Source organism: Suncus etruscus, chromosome 8, assembly GCF_024139225.1.
Source record: "Suncus etruscus isolate mSunEtr1 chromosome 8, mSunEtr1.pri.cur, whole genome shotgun sequence".
Classification (NCBI taxonomy): Eukaryota; Metazoa; Chordata; class Mammalia; order Eulipotyphla; family Soricidae; genus Suncus; species Suncus etruscus.
The window spans coordinates 43,950,886-43,970,644 of record NC_064855.1 but is presented as its reverse complement, the minus strand read 5'-3'; the positions used below and the strand labels follow the sequence as shown (position 1 = coordinate 43,970,644).

Genomic DNA, 19,759 nt, shown 5'->3' with positions numbered 1-19,759 from the left:
AAGACTTAGCATGCTCTCAAGCATTTCTGCATTGATCATTTCACTTCATGTTCTTGTGGGAAAATCAGAACTCCACCTCTCTCTTCAACTTCCTTATCCGAGTGACTTCCTCCACTGAATACACCCCACGTAGAATACACCCCTAATTTAGAAGACCCCAATTTAAACATAGTATCCATCTACGTAGGTGTGTCTGGCTCTTTGTCGTATACCTTCTTTCCAGGCTCATAATAAATGCGCTTCCTAGATGCTCTTTGAAGAAACGTTTAGGAAAGTTGCGTGGCACGCTCAAGGTTACAAGCTACTAAAAGGTAATCCGGATTCGAATCTAAAACTTTTGACCCATTCCGTAAATTAATTACCATTTGCTCGGAGAGAAAACTGCCCAGCTGAATCCTCCGGGCAGGCACTCGAGTGACGTCCAGCGGGGCCAATCAGAGCGGGGGCCAGGGCCTGCGGTCCAATCGCCAGCCGGCTGTACAAGAAAGACAGTGACAGTTTAGGCCTCTGCGGGACCGGCAGCCGCGCTAACCCCGGCGGGTCGAGGGGCCGAGTCTAGGCGGGTGCAGGCCGGACCGCGGAGACTGGAACAGAAAGACTCGACCTTGCAATTAGCCCACCAGGCTGGACGCAGACGCCTAGAGCTCGCTGGGACCGGGAGCGCCGGGTCTCGACGAAGCAATAGTGGGGTTGCGCGGCAAACGCATCGCCGCGTCATCCGAGCTCCTCTCTGGCTTTAAAACAAGGGCCTGAGCCTCCCGAAGCCGCGCATTTGCGAGAGTTGAACAAAATTCGCGCCCTAGTCCCTGCAGCACTAGGTCAAGGCGCCACCTGCTCCCCGCGGGAACTCACTCAGTGCACCCAGTCCAGAGGAGCAACCCGACCACGGTCCCACCTGCGCCTAGCCTGGCAGGAAGACTGTAACCGTGAGTTGGTTTTGTTTGTTGTAGTTTTTGTTTTGTTTTAAACCTCTTGTGGTCGGGAACTGAGTTTGTTTTTTTTTTTTTTTAATCTCTCCCCTTCTCCTGACCACTGCTCTGCAAAACCAACAATAACAAACAGTGGCGCAAGAGTCGGTCTCCGGTGTCCCGGGGAGAGAAACCTGGTTGACTTCCCTTATGAAAACCAGCCCGCAATACACAGTGCAATGTGATCTGTGGAAAGCCAGAATGGATGACAATGACAGTTTAAGATTAGTTATAAAGGTCCTTTTAAAGGCCAGTTCTATAGAGTTCTACTTTTTGTTTGTTTTTTTTTAGGGGGTAGAGGCTTTCTTATGGGGGCACTACTGTAGGGCTTCAGGACCATCATGTGGAATACCAGGGATGGAACCTAGGTTGGCAAGTGCCCTATCCGCTGTACAATCGCTTGGGCCCCTAAAAGGTCTTACAAATGGAAAAAGGATCTAATTAGGTTTACTGATTATGTCCCCTATTCTAAAAGAAAAAAAAAAATCCAATCAGAGCTTACTCCTTTCTGTTCCCTAGTTTGCTTGTCTACGCCACAAAGTTTCTCTAACTTCCCCAGCATTAAAAACCAGTCTCTTCAATCAGAATACAACTGATCATCTTCTTGTTTTTTCTTTTCTTTTTTATAGAATCCAGCCACCTAGCCTAGCGATATGAAAGTTGTGTTTGTAGAGCCTGCCATTTGCCTTAGTGCATTTGCACTGACTTTAACTAGTCCACTCACAACACAGTATGTATACAGGAGAATATGGAACGAGACAAGTAACTACAGTATTGCATTTGAGAGTAATATATCTCAGTGTGAAACAAACAAAAACAGCTCGATTTTCATATTACAGGAGGTAAGAAATTAAAATATCCCTTGAGTGTCCCTCAAATTCTTATCGCATTGATCCTCAGGTGTCACATGAAACTAAATCCTAGTTGGCATCTTATTTCAAATTTCCTGGCACCCTTACTCTGACTCTTTTAATTAACCAACCCCCATCCTCACATATGCATACCTTGGAAGGGAATAGGGGTTGGGAATACAATCAGGGGTGCTCAGAGGCTATTCCTGGTCTGGAGTAGCCTCTGGTGATTTGAACCCAGCTCAGCAAAACAAGTTCCTTAATACCTGTCCTATCTTCCTCTATCCCCCAGGTGTCCTCCCTGGGGATTTCCTTTCAGAAAATCTCAGCACAGTCGTATCTCCCATAAGATGGTCTCCTGTCTCTTTCCTTTCGCTCCTAGTTCCAGCCTGAACCTGAGATCCAGAATGGCTGGAAAGAGAATCCTTGATGGTTGGGTGTGGGGAAGCATTATGTTTCTTCCCTTTTACTGTTTACTTCCCTCCAGTTCTTTTTCCTGTATGATTCTGTTTTCAGTGATGCCTGGTACAGGCACATCACTGAAGGTTGTGTCCTGCCCAGGAGTGCCCATCATGGGTGGGGATGGGCAACTTGAACTGCTATTGTCTCATGGCATGTGAGATATTTTTGCACCACTTTTGCACTGGGCATGAGGCTTTGCCAGCTACTCCAGTCTTGTTTCCCCCTCTTCCAAATTCCTTTCTCCACCATCATTTTTATTTAGATGAGTTCAGTGCTCCTCTTCAGGCCCGCTTCAGGCACGTTTGAAATTTTGGTTTTGAACCACACCCAAAAATGCTCAGGGGTTATTCCTGGCTCTGTGCTCAGGGATCATTTCTGACAGTGCTTAGAGGACCATATGGAATGCCTGGGATCAACCTCGGGTTGGCTGTGTGCAAGGCAAATGCCCTACCTTCTGTGCTATCGCCCTGGCCCCATGGGTACTTATAATCATCTACTAGTAACCAAATGCAAAGGAGAGAGCATCCAGATGGGAAATATGTTTGGTTTGGTTTTGGGGTCCTTCCAATGGTAGGTACTTAGGACCTACTCCCAAATCTGTGTGCCTAGAGTGTTCAGGGCACCATGTAGGGTACTGGGAATCAAACTTAAGTTGACTCAAGCTGATAAGGCTATACTTTCTCTCCAGCCCCTTGGTGGAATTGGCTTTTAACAAAACATGCTTACAGATTTTGAGTTCTTCTCCTTGGGGATATTTTGTGATGGCTAAAAAGTGGTTCTGTCTCCTAGGGGATGAAAAAAACCCAAGGGAATACAAGTGACCAGTCTGCAGGCTATAAGATTTACCCTCCAGAGAAAAGAACTCAAGAATCTCTGGAGTAGATCTGAGAACTCAAAGGAAAAAGACAAAATAAGTTTCCAAAGGGAAGTTCGAACACCTCTGAACTGTCCCCAGGGATGTCTAGTGTAACCACACTGCACTGGGGGCAGCTGCTGAGCATAGTTCTGACTCATTCTCCATTTCCTTGGAACTGTTTTTTTCTGAGCAGCCATGCCATGATCCATGCATGACCTAGAGTGAGTCCACACCTAGAGAAGAGCCTTGGGTCCTTCTGTTGGTTTGGCTTCCCTTCAGACATATTTTGCTTTCTGGATTCATGATGCGCATCAGTGTTTAGGCAAAATTCTGGGCTTTTCTTCTGCAGACCCTTGGGAGCTGAAGGTCTAGAAGAGTAGGAGAGTACTTGAGTGTCTTAAAGCATCCTCCTCCAGGCCTAAAGTGTGGGGGAATACAGACCTTAAGTCCTTTTAGGCCCTTCTCAGCAGCCTCAGTGTGTACCGATGGGGAGGGTCAGCCTCAAGGAAGGCCAGGCTGGCCCAGAGGCTGAGACCTCCCAAAGCCCATAGCAGGGACCTCAATGTGAAGATTCACACCGATTTTTAAGTAGATTATTTTTAAAGGCATGGATTGACTGGTTTCTTACTCTTCTTTTGTTTTTGTTTTTGGACCACACTCGGTGACGCTCAGGGGTTACTCGTGGCCATGTGCTCAGAAGTCGCTCCTGGCTTGGGGGACTATATGGGATGCTGGGGGATCAAACCACTGTCTGTATAGCTCAGCTGCATGCAAGGCAAATGCCCCACTGCTGCACCACCACTTCAGTTTCTCTTAATTACTCTTAATTAAATTGGTTTATAGTTAAGTAAACATTCTACCATTAGATCTCTCTGGTAATATTGCTGCTAGGGTTAGTGTGCTTTTGCTTTGACCAGGAATTTGTAGCCACCTTCCCCTGACCTTGCCACCCACGATGACATGGGCCTCCATGACGTCTCATTTTTAATTCCAGAACAGTAGTATCTTTTTGTTTCCTAGGAAGCATTGCTATCACCTTCAGTCTTTCCTTCTGCATCCTGTTTAGCTTCTCAGAGAACATTCTTTTCCCGTGAGAGTCTAGGACATTTGCTCCCTTTTCCCCAGGTTCATTCTAATACCCAACAGCCAACTCAGGGTGGATTCTGTTCAGTTTCTCACTAAAAGAAATGGAAACGTTTTAGTCTTGTATTCTTGTAAATTAAGAGCTTTCCTAGAACAGGGTCACCCCCCAAAATAATAAAGTACTTGTTTTCAGTTCAGATTTTTCTGGTCAAATTTCTTAAGAATTTACTGTGTATAAGAACACACATTGTCCTTCTTCTTGTACCATATTTTCTTTTTATTGGGGGGCCACACCCAGCAGTGCTCAAGAATTTCTACTGGCTCTATGCTCGAAATTACTCCTGGTGAATTTGGGGGACTATATGGGATACCAGGGACCGAACCCAGGTCAGCCATGTGCAAGGACATGGGTGGAGGGGTGAAATGGGAGGAGGAATCTAAAACTGGAATATCTTGTTGGAAATCTGATTAAAAGATAAGCTGCTACATTTTGGAATATTTGCTTACTAACAATACCTGTACTAGCACTGGAAATCAAAACAAGTAAAAATGAAAAATACAAACTAAGTAAGCCTAGACTGTGCTAGAGCTCTTGAAAAATTATTTAAGGACTGGGGTGTTAATTGAAAGGAGTGCAGAGAGTCTTGCTATCAGGCCCTGACTTTCTGACAAGTTTAGTTTAGTCCAGGGTTGTGAAGGCCACTGGGAAATTTTGAGCAGCAGGATGATGAGCTGATGTGTCATCATCATTTATTTATTTGATTCCTCTCATGAATTCCTCATTTATTTGATAAATAAATTCCTCATTGATTCTTCCCCCCAGTTCTCCTTTTAGTTTGTTGTTCTTGCTGCTGCAATGTACTGGGGCTACACATTTGATGGAGTTGCTCACACATATACATGCCAGAGGTGACATTGGTGGTGCCAGGTATCACACCAGCAATGCCACTAGTTAATGGACTCCACAATGTGTGGTGGTACTGGAAAGCAAAAGTAGTAACCTTACACATGCAAAGTAGGCTCTCTACCATTGAATGGCACTTCCAGATGTCAATGTTTGCATCTTAAAATATCATTCTAGTTTCCGTGTAGTTAACAGCCTGATTTTCAGTCCAAATTATTTGACCCCAGAGCTTAAGCTCTTTTTTCATTTTGTTTTGTTTTTGTTTTGGGGTCCTGATGGCTGCCGGGATTCGAACCACCATCCATCCTGAATCAGCTGCAAGCAAGGCAAACGCTCTACCGTTGTGCTATCTACCCGGCCCTAGAGCTTAATCTCTTAATTAGGCTACTTCATCAAGACCTACTTGGGAATGATTATTGTCATTTGCTAAGATTCAGAGGAGAGGGGGGATGGAGAGATAGCACAGCAGTAGGGTGTTTGCCTTGCACACGGCCGACCCAGGATGGACCTGGATTCAATTACCACATCCCAGATGGTCCCCGAGCCTGCCAGGATCAATTTCTTAATGCAGAGCCAGGAGTAACCCCTGAGCACTGCTGGGTGTGTCCCCACCCTAAAAAAAGATTCAGAGGAGGGGAGAGAGAGGTTACATGTGGTAAAGTCAGATAAATGCAAGTTGAACTTGACTCTGGACTCTACATGGATATGATAAACACTTGAGCGATGAGTAGGTTAATGCTAAGAGAGAGTGGGACCATCTTTCAGTCACATTAAGTAACAGAATCAGACCAGACTCTGGGGTATGAACTTGTCCTACAAGGAAGACGGAAGATCCTGAAGCTTCTAGGCAGATGAGAGACTTGCCCTAGTGTGTTTTTACAAAGATGTTCCCAGCCTCAGGGTGGATCAACTGCAAAGTAAGTCTGGCATTAGGTAGAGTTGACTAGATGTCCAGGTAAAAACTTAAGAGTTGTCATCCCTGTGGCAACACTGAGACTGTAAGATGGGAGAGTGAAAAAAGTTTCAGGATTGTAAGAAAATGGATGAAGGATAGACTCTGTGGTTAGGGCTGGGGTAAAGATGGAACAGAAAGTGAAAATGATGAAGTTTTGCATTTGAGTGACTAGAACATTTCCTGAATTACATATAATCATAAAAGTAGGCTTTCAGGGGCTGGAGAGATAGTACAGCCAATAGGGTGCTTTCCTTGCATGGGGCAAAGTAACTTCTGAGCACTATGTAGTGTGGCAAAAAAAAAGAAAGAAAAAATAAACATGAAAATAATTATCTCACAGTTTAGGAAAAAATCAGCAATTCAATATTTGATATATTTTGTTTCCCAACAGTTGTTAAGAATGACTTTTAAATTATCATGAGTAAATCTGCTTAGCCAACCCATTATAGAAACAGTGCGGTCTTATATAATGCCCTTAAATTATCCAAAACCCCTACTCATCAACTCCAGATTGATTTTTTTTTTCCCACCAAATAGTGTGTGTAAAGATTGTGTCAGGTTCTGATCTGTTTGTTTTCCTTAAGATCTGTTTGTTTTAGTTCTCAAAATAGTTAAATTTATTTGACTCCTTAGCACACTGATTACTATCTTTAGTCAACGTAAAACTTCTCTTTGAGTTTCATGCTTTATAGTAAATAAAGGAGTACGTTTCTAAGGGATGTTAGTAGATGCACACTGAAAAAGGAAAATTGAAATCTTCCTACCTCATCCATCAATAAGATGTCATTGCTATTCATTTCCCTTAAAGTAAATAGATCTATCATGAGAAAAGTATTACCCTTGGTTTCGAACAGTCGCTGTGATCTTTTTATGATGACTGTTAATAGAAGAAGGGACAAACACTATCTAACCTGTCCTGGAGACCTTGGGCTCTATGAATCCTCTATACAAGATAGATATTTATCATTCATCTATACACACTTTTTCTTATTTTATGATTGAATTCTCCTCTGGGGTACTTGAGTATTGTGACTGTGTCTTTGTTGTCTTTTGGTTTATACCTGGTCGTATTCACCTGTCTGCTCTCAGGGATCACTCCTGGACAGGCTTCAGACATTGAACCAGGTCAGCCACATGCAAGGCAGGTTGTCTACATACTCTATTATTAATTAGTACTTTGTAACTTAGCCTTGATGACTCTAAATTATTTTATATTTACTTTGTTAATTCAAGGAAGAATGAAAAATGAAGCTCTGCCAAGTTCCATTCACCACAGAGTCCCCATCTGTTACCTATGGACAATATGAATAAAAGGTGTGCATCATGATATTTTTCTGCATGTTGTCTAAATCTCTGTGAACACTTGTCTTTTTTTATTCTTTTACAGAAAGTTCAGAAAAAAGTGTCTCTTTTCAGTCTGCAAATGGACATGAGTGGATTAATTCCAGGTCTGGTGTCTACGTTTATACTTCTGTCTCACAGTGATCACAAAGGACGGAAGTTCCCTATGATTTTGTCTTCTATTGGTGCTCTTGCAACCAGTATTTGGCTCTGTTTGCTTTCCTATTTTGACTTTCCATTCCAAATTTTGATAGCATCTACCTTTATTGCTGCATTTTGTGGCAATTCCACCACCTTTTTGGGAGCCTGTTTTGCCTATATAGTTGACCAATGTAAAGAACAGAAACAAAAAACTATTCGAATAGCTATAACTGACTTTATACTTGGACTTGTTATTGGATTAACAGGACTGTCATCTGGCTACTTTATTAGAGAACTAGGCTTTATGTGGTCATTTTTAATTATTGCAATGGTTCTTACTGTCAATTTAATTTATATTTTATTTTTTCTTGATGATCCAGTGAGAGAGTCTTCATCTCAAAGTGTAGCCATGTCATGTAGCGAGGGTTTAAAAAACCTGTTTACCAGAACTTATACACTTTTTAAAAATGCTTCTGGGGAGCAACGACCTTTGCTTGGTTTGTTACTTTTTACAATGATGAGTTATTTTTTTGTGATAATTGGCATATCCCCCATTATTATCCTTTATGAATTAAATTCACCACTCTGCTGGAATGAAATTTTTATAGGTTATGGCTCAGCTTTGGATAGTGTCTCTTTTTTGAGTAGTTTCTTGGGAATATGGCTTTTTTCTTACTTTATGGAAGATATTCACATGGCTTTCATTGGAATTTTGACAACCATGGTGGGAATAGCTATAACTGCCTTTGCCAAAACAACATTGATGATGTTTCTAGGTGAGTTACAAATGGAGTGCTCGGTGCATATATAAAATGTGTATTAGATGGTTGTAGAAATTAACTTAGTCTTTTGGTGAAAATTTCTCATAAGAAAGTTTTCATGTAACTATTCTAGTTTAATTAAAAGTTAGTTTTCTAGAAGCTGGAACATCTTTAGTATAGTTATCACCAAACTAAATATTTCTTAAAATGCTTATTGGGGACCTGGAGTGATATCTGCTGAAAAAGCTGGAGCCTCTAGTTCAACCCATGCTCCCTTCCCTAAAATGATATAAAAATGCTAAGACACTTTCTGAAAATTTTAAGACAGTTAAGCACACTTAAAATATTGCTAAGAAGAGTCATTGAATATATTCAAGAAGAAAAAATTTTGACGAGGTTTTCCAAAAGGGTTTTTTGCAACTCCATGAACAGGTTTTTGATAAATTAGACTGTGTTCTTAACAACCAGTCTCATGAGTGGTTTATGTAGAGCTTGAGGGAGATACTGTATCTGACAGGGCTCCAGGCTCCAGCTATGGGCTCTGTAATCTGAGACTTTGGGAAAAGTCTAATTTAGTGTTGACTTCTTGCCATCTTGCAGAGCCCAAGCAGAATTATACTTAATTTTTATCTGTAGTGCTAGTTACTCTAGTCCAAGTTCATTGCTCCTTATTTTAATCAATGGGCATAACAGCACCCAATTCAGAGGTTAATCATAAATATGAAACATTAAAGTATTTAGCACATTGTCTCCTTTCAGAAAATCTCAGTTAACCCTTCCCTTAGAGTTGTGAAGGCCAATTAATTTATTGTATGTTAAACCATTTAAAACTGGGTCCGGAGAGATAGCACAGCGGTGTTTGCCTTGCAAGCAGCTGATCCAGAACCTGAGGTGGTTGGTTCGAATCCCAGTGTCCCATATGGTCCCCCGTGCCTGCCAGGAGCTATTTCTGAGCAGACAGCCAGGAATAACCCCTGAGCACCAATGGGTGTGGCCCAAAAACCAAACACCCAAAAAAAAAAATTTAAAACTTCAGTGAATGTACTAAGTTGTCATTGTGTCATAAAATTGAAAATGCAAGTACTGGGGATTATAAATTAAGCATAATTTGTGTCTATATTCATCAGCAAGAAAGGGCAATCAAGATGATAAAGAAGCAGTTTATCAATAATGAATAAAAATAAGATGAGGTTATAAACACTAAATAGCAAGCCTGGAAAAAAACAGAGATAAATAATAAAACCTAACTGAAAGTCACATTGATAAATAAGAGATTATTATTTATATAATAAGTAAGAATTAACAGAAAATTGGCACTTGATAGATAATACAGGGCAGACCAAAAGCTTACACAAACCCTTGTCCTTAGCATTGCAATAAGAATTCTAGGGTGAAATAATCTTAAACAGATTTATCTTCAAGTGATTTTCACTCATTAAACAAAATTATACAGTTAATTATACATTAGAAGCATTGATTGTATAAGAATGCTTACAAAAAATGAAATATTTCATGAGAAAATATTCTCTTTTGAAATTAACCTTTCGTTTTCTGATGAGCCATTTCCAACTGTATCTCTTCCAGTCAGACTGCCGTTCCTTTTTACTATTGTACCCCTGTCTGTCCTGCGGTCTATGATGTCAAAAATGGTTCACCCGACTGAACAAGGTGAGTGTCATCTGCTTAAGGAACATAATAACTGTACAACCTGTACAGAGGGTAGGGTACTTGCCTTATATGAAGCCACTTCAGGTTTGATTCCCAGCTTTCCATATGATCCCCTGCATAATGCCAGGAATAATTCCTGAGTGCAGAACCAGGAGTAACTCCAGAATATTGACAGGCGTATTTCTCTAAAGATTGAAGAAATAATATATAAATAAATAAGTCTACAACCTGTATTACCTCAAATCTAGGTATAATCAGTGTTTGATTCTTCGTGATATTTTACAATATCTCTTTTCGTTTTGGGGCCATACCAAGAGGTGCTCAGAACTTATTTCTAGCTCTGTGCTCAGGGATTACTCCTGTCACGGTTCAGGGATGCTGGAAATCGAACTTGGGCAGGCTAGGCTAAGGTAAGCACTTTTTCCACTGTACTAGTCTTCAACCTCTATAACCTCTTTTTCTGAACACAACGTGTTTTTTTTTTTTTATTGTGGGCAAAGTGAATTGCAAATCTTACACAGTAATATTTAAGGCACATGTAATAATGAATGAGGGGCTTTCCCACCACCAGTGTTGTCCTCCCTCCACCCCTGCTCCCAGCATGCATCCCACTGCCCCTCCTCTACCCCCTGTAATGCTAGTGCAACTGTTTCCCCTAGGTAGAGTTTGATGTAGATTGGGTATTGTTTCTATTGTCATTGACTTGGATTTTGTATTCAAGTCTGATCATTTTTATTTCCACCAAACGGACATATGAGTGTCTGGTCTTGGTACCATCCATTTTTCTCCCTCCAATTATGATGTTGATCAAGGTGATTTCAGTAATGTGGCTCTATTGAAGATATAAGAAGGGATATGGGAGGAGTCCGTTTAGGTGCTGTAAGTATCCCTTTGGAAGAAGATATGGGAAAGAAGAAAAAAGTAACAAAAAAATGAAACAAGACAAAAACAAAACAAAACAAAACAAAAACAATAAGGGAGTAACAGAAAACGTACAAAAAGGATTAAGAGAAAAATAAAAAGAAGAGTAAACCAAAAACCAAAACCATCAGCTATGAAGAAACAAACCAAAAAAAAAAAAAAACCCCGAAAAACAAAAAACAAAAAATGAAATAAATGAAAACAGAAACAAAAAACAAAAACGAAAGCAAAAAAAAAAAACAAGAAAAAAGCAAAAGAAAAAAACAAACAACAACAAAAACAGACCATCAACTTCTTAAAAAAGGGTTATGTTTCTTTTTTCTTTTTCTTTTTCTTTTTTTTCTTTTTTTCTTTTTTCTTTTTTCTTTTTTTTTTTTGCATAGACACAGTAAACATTGGGGAAATTAGAACGGGAATTCCCTTGGCCTAAGAGTTACAGGGTTTCTCCACCCTTAAAACATACTGCCATGGGAACAACTACAGGTACTCACTCTTTTACATGTCCCAAGGTCTTTGTATGGTGCCAGAAGACTTTCCACTCAGATGTGGGCGATGACATCCTGCCTCTGTAGCTGAAGATCTTGCTGTTTGCGTAGGTCACATGGCGAAGGCTAGGAGAGAGGGGTTTTTTTTGTTGTTTGTTTTTATGTGAACACAACTTTTGAAATAAATTGTACACTCCATGGTAGGAAGAAGCTTAAACAAAAGCAGAGGATGATATTCCAGGGTCTGGTACTTATGGGGCATAGTTTGAACTTAACCTCCAGGAGGAGAGTTGGCCACAGGCCAGATAGAAGTGCCCACCAGGAGTCCAGCATTTCAAGACTTTCTGGACCCAAGTTCCCATAATTCCCAGCCAATCAGCTCTGGGTTCACATCCAGGAGTGCCTGGATGACCTTTTCCTTCGAGTAGACTTAGCCATGTGTTCTCTTCTAGAACAGTGGGAGAGCCAGCCAGTGAATCCTACAAAGATTCCCAAACTTCCCTCTTTAGAAAAAAGCTTAGTGCCCACCCTGAAAATCTATCCTCCTTGAGCAAACAAGTAAAAAAGCACTTCTATAACTACACCAGAGGCTGCCATTCCAGATTGGTCAATGCTGGGGCGGGGGGAGGGACTGGGTGGTGGGTGGTGGTAAAACCACAATAACTTTGGTGGGGGGGGGAACCACAGGGCATCACCCACATTGGAAACCACTGATTTATATCCTTCTTAAACTGTGGGCTGGGACCCCTACATGGGATTACCTCCCCACCCCCAAAAAAGGGCAACAGAAAAATATTTTTATGGGGCAACAGAAAAATTCAGTATAAACCTCACAGACTGATTTGTAATCTGATCACCTCAGTTCTCCTATCGTTACACCCCCACTTCCCACCCCCATTAACCAAAAATTCATTCCAAATCAATCACTCACAGAATTCAAGGTGTTTCTGGTAGCACTTGCCCGTGTTGCATTTCTCAGGTGAAAGGGGGGTGGAAAGTGGGAAAACATTAAGAAGCCCGCTTAGCCCCATACATGGGGGCGGGGGGTGTGGAGGCTCCTGCTTAGGAGTGGGTGTGGACAGCAGATGACAGAGATGAGGAAACTGTGGCAGGACCAGATTAGACCAGTTAAATGATGCAATTATTCTGCAAAGCAGTTTTGGAACTCAGAAATTTAGGGTTATTTTTCAATTCCTGCCTACTTACGTTCCCAAGAAAAATGAAAATATATACTTACACAAACCCTTCTGCACAAATTTATAGTACTGTTATTTAAAGTGAGCAAAAATAGAAACAACATAAGCCTCCTTCCTTGAACTGATGAGCAGATAAGTGAACAGCTGTATGTGCATGGATGAACCTTGAAATCACTAGGCTAAAAGAAAGAAGTCAGTCACAAAGACTACCTAGCATCATATAAATATGGTTTCATTATATGAAATATTCTTAATAGGAAAACTGAAGAAATAGAAATTAGTGATTGCAAGGGCTCACAAGAATAGAAAATACCTCTGTTGGAAGATTCTAAAATTAAATAGTGATAACTGTGGCTCAACTTTTATGAACATATTAAAAATAATTGAATTGCACAATTCCAAAGTTTTTTTGTTCTTTGATGTTTGGTTTTTAAAATGCATACATTTTTAATTGAATTACCATGATATAAACAGTTACAAATTTGTTCATGATTGAGTTTTAATCATACAGTGTACAACACTCTTCACCAGTACACATTTCCTGCCATCAATGTCCTCAGTTTTTCTCCTGCCCTCCCCCAGCCCTCTTGTCTGCCTGCCTCTGTGGTAGGCATTTTTCTTCTCTCTCAAAGAAGCTTTTTATGGTAGATAAATAAAATATCAATAATTATGTTCAGGAGAAAACTAAAATTTTTTACTTAAATGGAAATTCATTAATTAATTATTTTAAAGTAAAAATAAACCATGTTTACTTTTGTTCATATTTAGTTTTTTAAAGATTTTCAAAAATTTATTTTATACTGTCAAATGTAGTAACATCTATATGTATTTAGTTTTTATATTTCAGCACTTTATACTTCAAGTGATGGGGATATATTTTATGAATTGTGATACAATTGTTCCCAAATTTTATAATTGCTCACTGCAAACTTAATAAATTGATTCAGTGGTGTCAATATTTCTGAAGTGGAAAATAGCACCGTTGTTTTTTGTTTTTTTTTTGACCATGGATATTATTTTTGAAAGCCTGCACAGAAATAATGAGAGAAAGGAACATGCTGAGGTTTTCAGCTACCTGTCACTTTCTATTCTCTTAAATCACAAAAGGAAGCAAACTACATTGAGGTATTATTTTGAAATCTCTGTAGTTCACACAGTTGTAGAACTTGTATAATAAGTTGACATAAGTAAAAATGACTAAACTTTTGAATTTGAGTTTCTCTTTTAAGTTAGAAAAAATACACTAATTATTAAACTGAGTTACTATCTCTTACAAATATTAAACACTATTAACTTCTCAGGACAGTTAAGCAAGAATCTAAAACTATTTTGTAATAGTGTAGTTTGTCTGTGTCCAAACAAATCTTGAGCTCCCCAGCTAATTTATCATTTTAATGAATGCAAGTCATTGCAAAACAGGATGAGTATTGGGCAGTCTGTCCTCCAAGACACCATCTGTGACTGTATCAAAGGATCAGGAATAGGGATCAGAGAGATAGCACAGTGGTAGGGCATTTGCCTTGCAGGATTCAAGACGAACAATGGTTCGAGTCCCAGCATCCCATATGGTCCCCCATGCCTGCCAGGAGCAGTTTCTGAGTACAGAGCCAGAAGTAACCCCGAGTGCAGCCGAGTGTGACCCCAAAACAAACAAAACAAGGATTAGGAATAGAATCACGAGGCTAGAGAGACAGTACTGCAGGGAGGGTGCTTGTCTTGCATGCGGCCAAGTTCAATATCTGGCTCCCAATCCTGCTAGGAATAATTCCTGAGCACAGAGCTAAAGTAACTCCTGAGTACTGCTAGTGATCTCCAAACTAACTATGTGATTAACTTAATCACATAGTTATATAAGAAGACTTCTTCCCAATTAAACTAACAATTACCATAATCAATGAGGCAATCGGGTTATATTCCTTTTAATGATTAATAAATGAGTTCCTGAATGAAGCTTTGATACATTGATTTTTGACCAGGAAGTAATTTACATGTGCCATGTACCAGAACTACGAGGCCCTGGGGACACAGCAGTAAACAGATATATACTTGGCTCTGACAGAGCTTTCATTTTAATCCAAAGAAACCACATAAATGATAAGTAATTTATAAAAGTTTAAATTAGTTTGATGAATGAGTTTTATAATGCAGGACTGAAATTTTAGTGTATGAATATGTATATAGAATGAACATTTTAAATGAAAATACAATTCATAGTTTAAAAGATCATGAAAACTTGAGATAATATTTTTATAAACCATATTCTCTTTATAAAAGATTATCCTCAAACCTGATTTTTCATCTTATTGGTTTAATAAAAGTTATTTACATGATCATTTATTCTGTTGTATTTGTTATTTGTTCATACCCAAAGGTACTCAGGGCTTACTCCTGGCTCTGCAGTACCTAGGATTGAATAAGGGCTAGCCACATGTAAGGCAACTGCCTAAACCCCTGTCCTATCTCTCACAGGCCCAGAATCCATACCTTTCTTTATTTTGTAAAACACCTTACAAGTGGAAGGCATTTTTTAGCATTTGTTAGACAGAAAATATAGTTCAGGAACCACATGGCATAAATTTTACTAGAGCACAGAGTAGTTTCTTGGGGAGTCAAAATTTTGTGTCGCTTGGAGGTAGGGATCAGATTTAAGTACAAATATATATAAAACAAGCATCTCTTTGTCCGCAGCTGTCATTCTTCCAACTAAGAAGCAGTTGTGAAAGATTCTCTACCTTTTTGCCAGGAGCCATCCTGAGATACAGGCTATCTGGGAAGGGAACCGGGAGCCTCTAGGAGACCTTGATGGGGAAAAAGACAGGCAGGATTCAAACAAGGCAGCCTCTTCAGCCTTTTGGTTCTCCCCTACATTTCAACATTTCAACATCTCAAGGAAAATCCCAGGAGAACTTTTATTTTAAAATTTCAATATTTATTTTAGGGTGGCCACACTTTGCTATGTTCAGAGATTACTCCAGGCTCTGTACTCAGGGTTCATTCCTGACCAAGCTTGGGGAGCCTTAGTTATGCAGGGGAATCAAATTAGGGTTGGCCACATAAAAGCAAGCTCCTTATCTACCATACTATCTCTCTGGCCCCATGATCTCAGTTTTTTTTTTAAACCACAGAATAAGCAATATCGCTGCATATGTCTTTTTCAGTGAATAGTCTACGTTTATTTTGATTTGTTATTTCACAACTGAGACTTTTTCTGTCTGTGTCCCAACTTCAAACAGGTACTCTGTTTGCTTGTATTGCTTTCTTGGAAATAATCAGTAAAGTCACTGCAATTACTGTTTTCAATGGAATTTATTCAGCCACTGTTGACTGGTATCCAGGCTTCATCTTTCTGCTGTCTGCTGTTATACTACTAATTCCAGCAATCAGTCTATGGTATGTAATTTTTTAAAATTATTTATCAGAAGATAACTGCGTTGAGTTATTCTTACCAGAAAAATTACAGAGATAACTTTCCTGAAGAACTTACAGAATGAAAACATTTTTCAGTAATTTTGATGACTTTGCAAGATTTAGCTGACCAGAATCAAGAGAAAGAAAGATTGGGTTATACAGAGATTCCGAGAAGTTCCTCTTCTCAGACAGTTTAGCATCTAAGAATGGAAATGTATATATTCATGGTTGGAGCACTGATATAGTGGGCTGGGTGTTTGCCTTGCCATGACTGACTCCATTCTCGACATCTCATATGGTCCCCTGAACCTGCCAATAGTGATTCCTGAGTGCAGAGTCAGGAGTAACCTCTGAGCACTTCCAGGTGTGGCCTAAAAAAAAAAAAAAAAAAGAAAGAAAATAAATGTATGTATTCAAACAATTATTTCCTGGAGTATAATGTCTCTGGTGATCAAAGATTACTTTAAAAAGATAAACTTTAAATATAGATTCTTAGTAAATATTGAAGAGCAGGCAATTTACACTAAATATTAGGAATTTTCTTTCCAAATACTTAAGTATCCACTTTGATATAAGTCCAAATAGAAAGTATAAAATTACATTTATGAATAAAACAAAAAGATCAGAAAAGTAAATATTAGAGAAATATTTGTCTCTCCCTTTGCCTTTTGATTGACACAAAAAATGGTGAAGCCAACCAGATAAGTGGTCGTTAAAATGCCTTCATAAATAACTGACAGATTCTGTGAGGTCAGAGCATTGAGTTGACAGCTTAGTGACATATCTTTTCTGGGTTTTGTCCATTTCATCAGACCGATAGGAATCACCAGAGAGTAGGACATAATCAGACTTCTCTCTTCTCCAAAGCACAGTGGCTTTGGCTGTGAAAGAGGGAGAAAGCTATCACTTGCACAAGCACCAACCCTCCCCCTACACAACTGAGGTTTTCCTAAAGGACTGTCCCCTGTCTTTTTTATAATTTTACCTCTCAGTTGCCTGCTGAAAACTTAGAGTAGTAGAAGATAGTATAATAGTTTTTGCAGTTCCTCTGTATTATAATGAAAAGTTATTTTATTAGCTATCTGTTTAAAAAGGGAGTCTCACCAATCTACTAGATTGAAAAAATTAACAATAACATATGTTGCTAGTGAACACATCATGAGAATATAATGTCAGTTTATACATTGTTGGTATTAAGTGTTACTCAGCACTTGATTTTGGAAAGCAAGTAAAGGATATGTATCAAAAGTTTGTTGTTGTTTGTTTGTTTTGGGGCCACACCCCTGAGCATCAGCTCAGGGGTTACTCCTGGATATGAGCTCAGAAATTGCTCCTGGCTTGGGGGGCCATATGGGACTTCAGGGGATTGAACCGCGGTCTGTCCTAGGTTAGCGCATGCAAGGCAGACAGACGCCTTACTGCTACCACTATGGCCCCATGTATCAAAAGTTTTTGGGAAAAAGAAAACTAAAAGTATTTGATCTAGTGATTTCTTTTAAAAACATATCCTAGGGAAATAATTAGTGTCATCAAAAAGTTGTGTAACAAGATGTTAGTAATAAAACAAATTTTATATGAATAACTAATAAAGGAGGTGGTTAGATAAATGATAATACATCTATATCACAAAATGGACCTTCAATAAAATTTTCATACATGATTAACAGATTAGTGGGTAATATCAACTTTATTTTTTATGTATTTATAGTCTGTATAACACATTTTACTTCTATAATTGGAAAAATGAGTACACGTGGATAAAAGGCTTTTAATCTTTTTAAATCTTTTTAATAATGTAAATGCAGATGATTTTTTTATTTTTTTTCTGTAAAAGCAGGTTTTATTTGGAAGGAATTGAGGAAGGGGAAAGAGAATAAGTAAGGGAGAAAGTGACATGCTCGATAGAGACCATGGACTTCTCCAAAGGTTGAGAACTATGGTATACAACCCCACATGAACATAGGAAAGTATGATAGAGGGGACATGTGGGCGACATGCATGAGGCCCATACAGGAAGCACATGTGGCTTTTTATTTTTTTTTTGGTTTTTGGTTTCTGGGCCACACCCGTGTGATGCTCAGGGGTTGCTCCTGGCTAAGCACTCAGAAATTGCCCCTGGCTTTGGGGGACCATATGGGACGCCGGGGATCGAACCATAGTCAGTCCTACGCTAGCGCTTGCAAGGCAGACACCTTACCTCTAGCGCCACCTTCCTGGCCCCACATGTGGCTTTTTTTATCCTATACCATTTAGTATTTTAAAATGAAAGTTATGGGGCTGGAGGAATAGTACAGGGAATAAGTTACTGGCCATGCATACCTCTTAACCCCTGCTCAATCCCAGCACTTCATGAACCCAAACACTGCCAGGTGTGATCCCTGTGTACAGAGTCAAAAGTAAGCCATGAGCACACCCACCCACCTACCAATCTGCCCTTGGTGTGGCTCAACTCCCATTCTCTAAAAAAGAAAATTACAGGCTATTTTAATTCATTTTAGATCTCTCTTCCCAGCTTCAAGTCTAGCTATTGAACATACACTTCAGCAGTAGCTTTAGTTAAAATGTTTTATGTGGACTAGGTGGAACAGACAGGCAGCGGAAATGATTGACACATTCAGGTTAAAAATATCAACATATAGGGCCAGAGAGATAGTGGAGCAGGTAGGGTACTAACCTTGCAAGTGGTTGACTTGTTCAATCCACGATATCCCATATGGTCTCCAGAACACAGCCAGGAATGATCCCCAAATGCAGAATCTGGAATAGCTCTGAGCATTATTGAGTGTGGCTTTAAAAGTAAACCAAAAACTACCAGGATGCTTCTTGACACCCACGTTTTTTTGTTTTTTTTTGTTTTTTTTTTTATGAACACCCACGTAACCAGGTGGCACTTATTCTCGAGTTATATATCCTTGTCCCACCTGTGGGGTGCATAATTCCTTTTCCTTTTCTTTATGCGACTCTCTTTCTCTTCTCCCTACTAGTATTTCCTAAACAAAAACATTTCCTTCACACACAAAAAAAAAAAAGAAAGAAAGAAAAGAAAAGAAAAGAAAAAAGAAATCCACCTAATCAGGAAAAAAAAAAAAAAAAGAAGTCTATCTAACCAGGAAAAGGTTACTTTATAGAGTCCTTATGTACTTCCTTAATTTCATTTTTAAATGTATTTTTTTGCTTTTGGCAGTGTTGTCAAGTGCACCAACTGCAATGAAGGAAGCTATGCCGTTCTTACACAAGAAGAGTCCGGTGATGATACTGCAGACAGATGATAATTTGTGATTATTTTTAAGTGCACATTGAATCAGCTCCACCATCAATACTTTATGAGCAATCAATTATGTGTCCTCTCTTCTTTACTATAGTTAGAGAAATAAATAGCTCCTGGCACTAGTTTCTAAAAGTACTATGCACTTTGAGCACTTTATGAATATCATGTGATATATTTCTAATCCACAGGAAAAAAATTCATTTTTGGATTTATGAAAGAAATAGAAGCTTAATAATACAAAAAAATTAAGAAGTTATGCAAACAAAAGCAATAATCTTTGTGAAATTCTCCAGATGATCAAGAAGCCTTCACCTCAGTTTCTTGGTCCACAAAATGAGTTTCTGACATCTCTCAGGGATTATGAAAGCAAACCTTAAATGTTATGATGCTGGGGCTGGAGCATAGTGGGTAAGGCTTTTGCCTTATACCTTTTTTGGCCCAGGTCCTATCTCTGGCACCCCAGGTGGCCCCCCAATCCTACTAAAAGTGAT

At 39.4% G+C, this 19,759-nt stretch overlaps 1 protein-coding gene across 1 annotated transcript; it reads left to right on the top strand.

The window, feature by feature from the left end:
- Nucleotides 1-530: 530 nt before the first annotated feature.
- Nucleotides 531-19,759, top strand: SLC46A3 (solute carrier family 46 member 3). The gene is made up of 6 exons (XM_049779035.1): nt 531-926; nt 1,598-1,810; nt 7,467-8,337; nt 9,907-9,990; nt 15,826-15,982; nt 19,185-19,759. The coding sequence occupies exons 2-6, from the start codon at nt 1,622-1,624 to the stop codon at nt 19,267-19,269; spliced, it is 1,386 nt and encodes a 461-aa protein (XP_049634992.1). The 5' UTR covers nt 531-926; nt 1,598-1,621; the 3' UTR covers nt 19,270-19,759.

Bases quoted from the DNA above. Each gene is read 5' to 3' on its own strand.
- SLC46A3 (XM_049779035.1), top strand. From the start codon at position 1,622: ATGAAAGTTGTGTTTGTAGAGCCTGCCATTTGCCTTAGTGCATTTGCA. The intron at 8,338-9,906 runs GTGAGTTACAAA...TATCTCTTCCAG, and splicing joins AACATTGATGATGTTTCTAG to TCAGACTGCCGTTCCTTTTT. The intron at 15,983-19,184 runs GTATGTAATTTT...TGCTTTTGGCAG, and splicing joins ATTCCAGCAATCAGTCTATG to TGTTGTCAAGTGCACCAACT.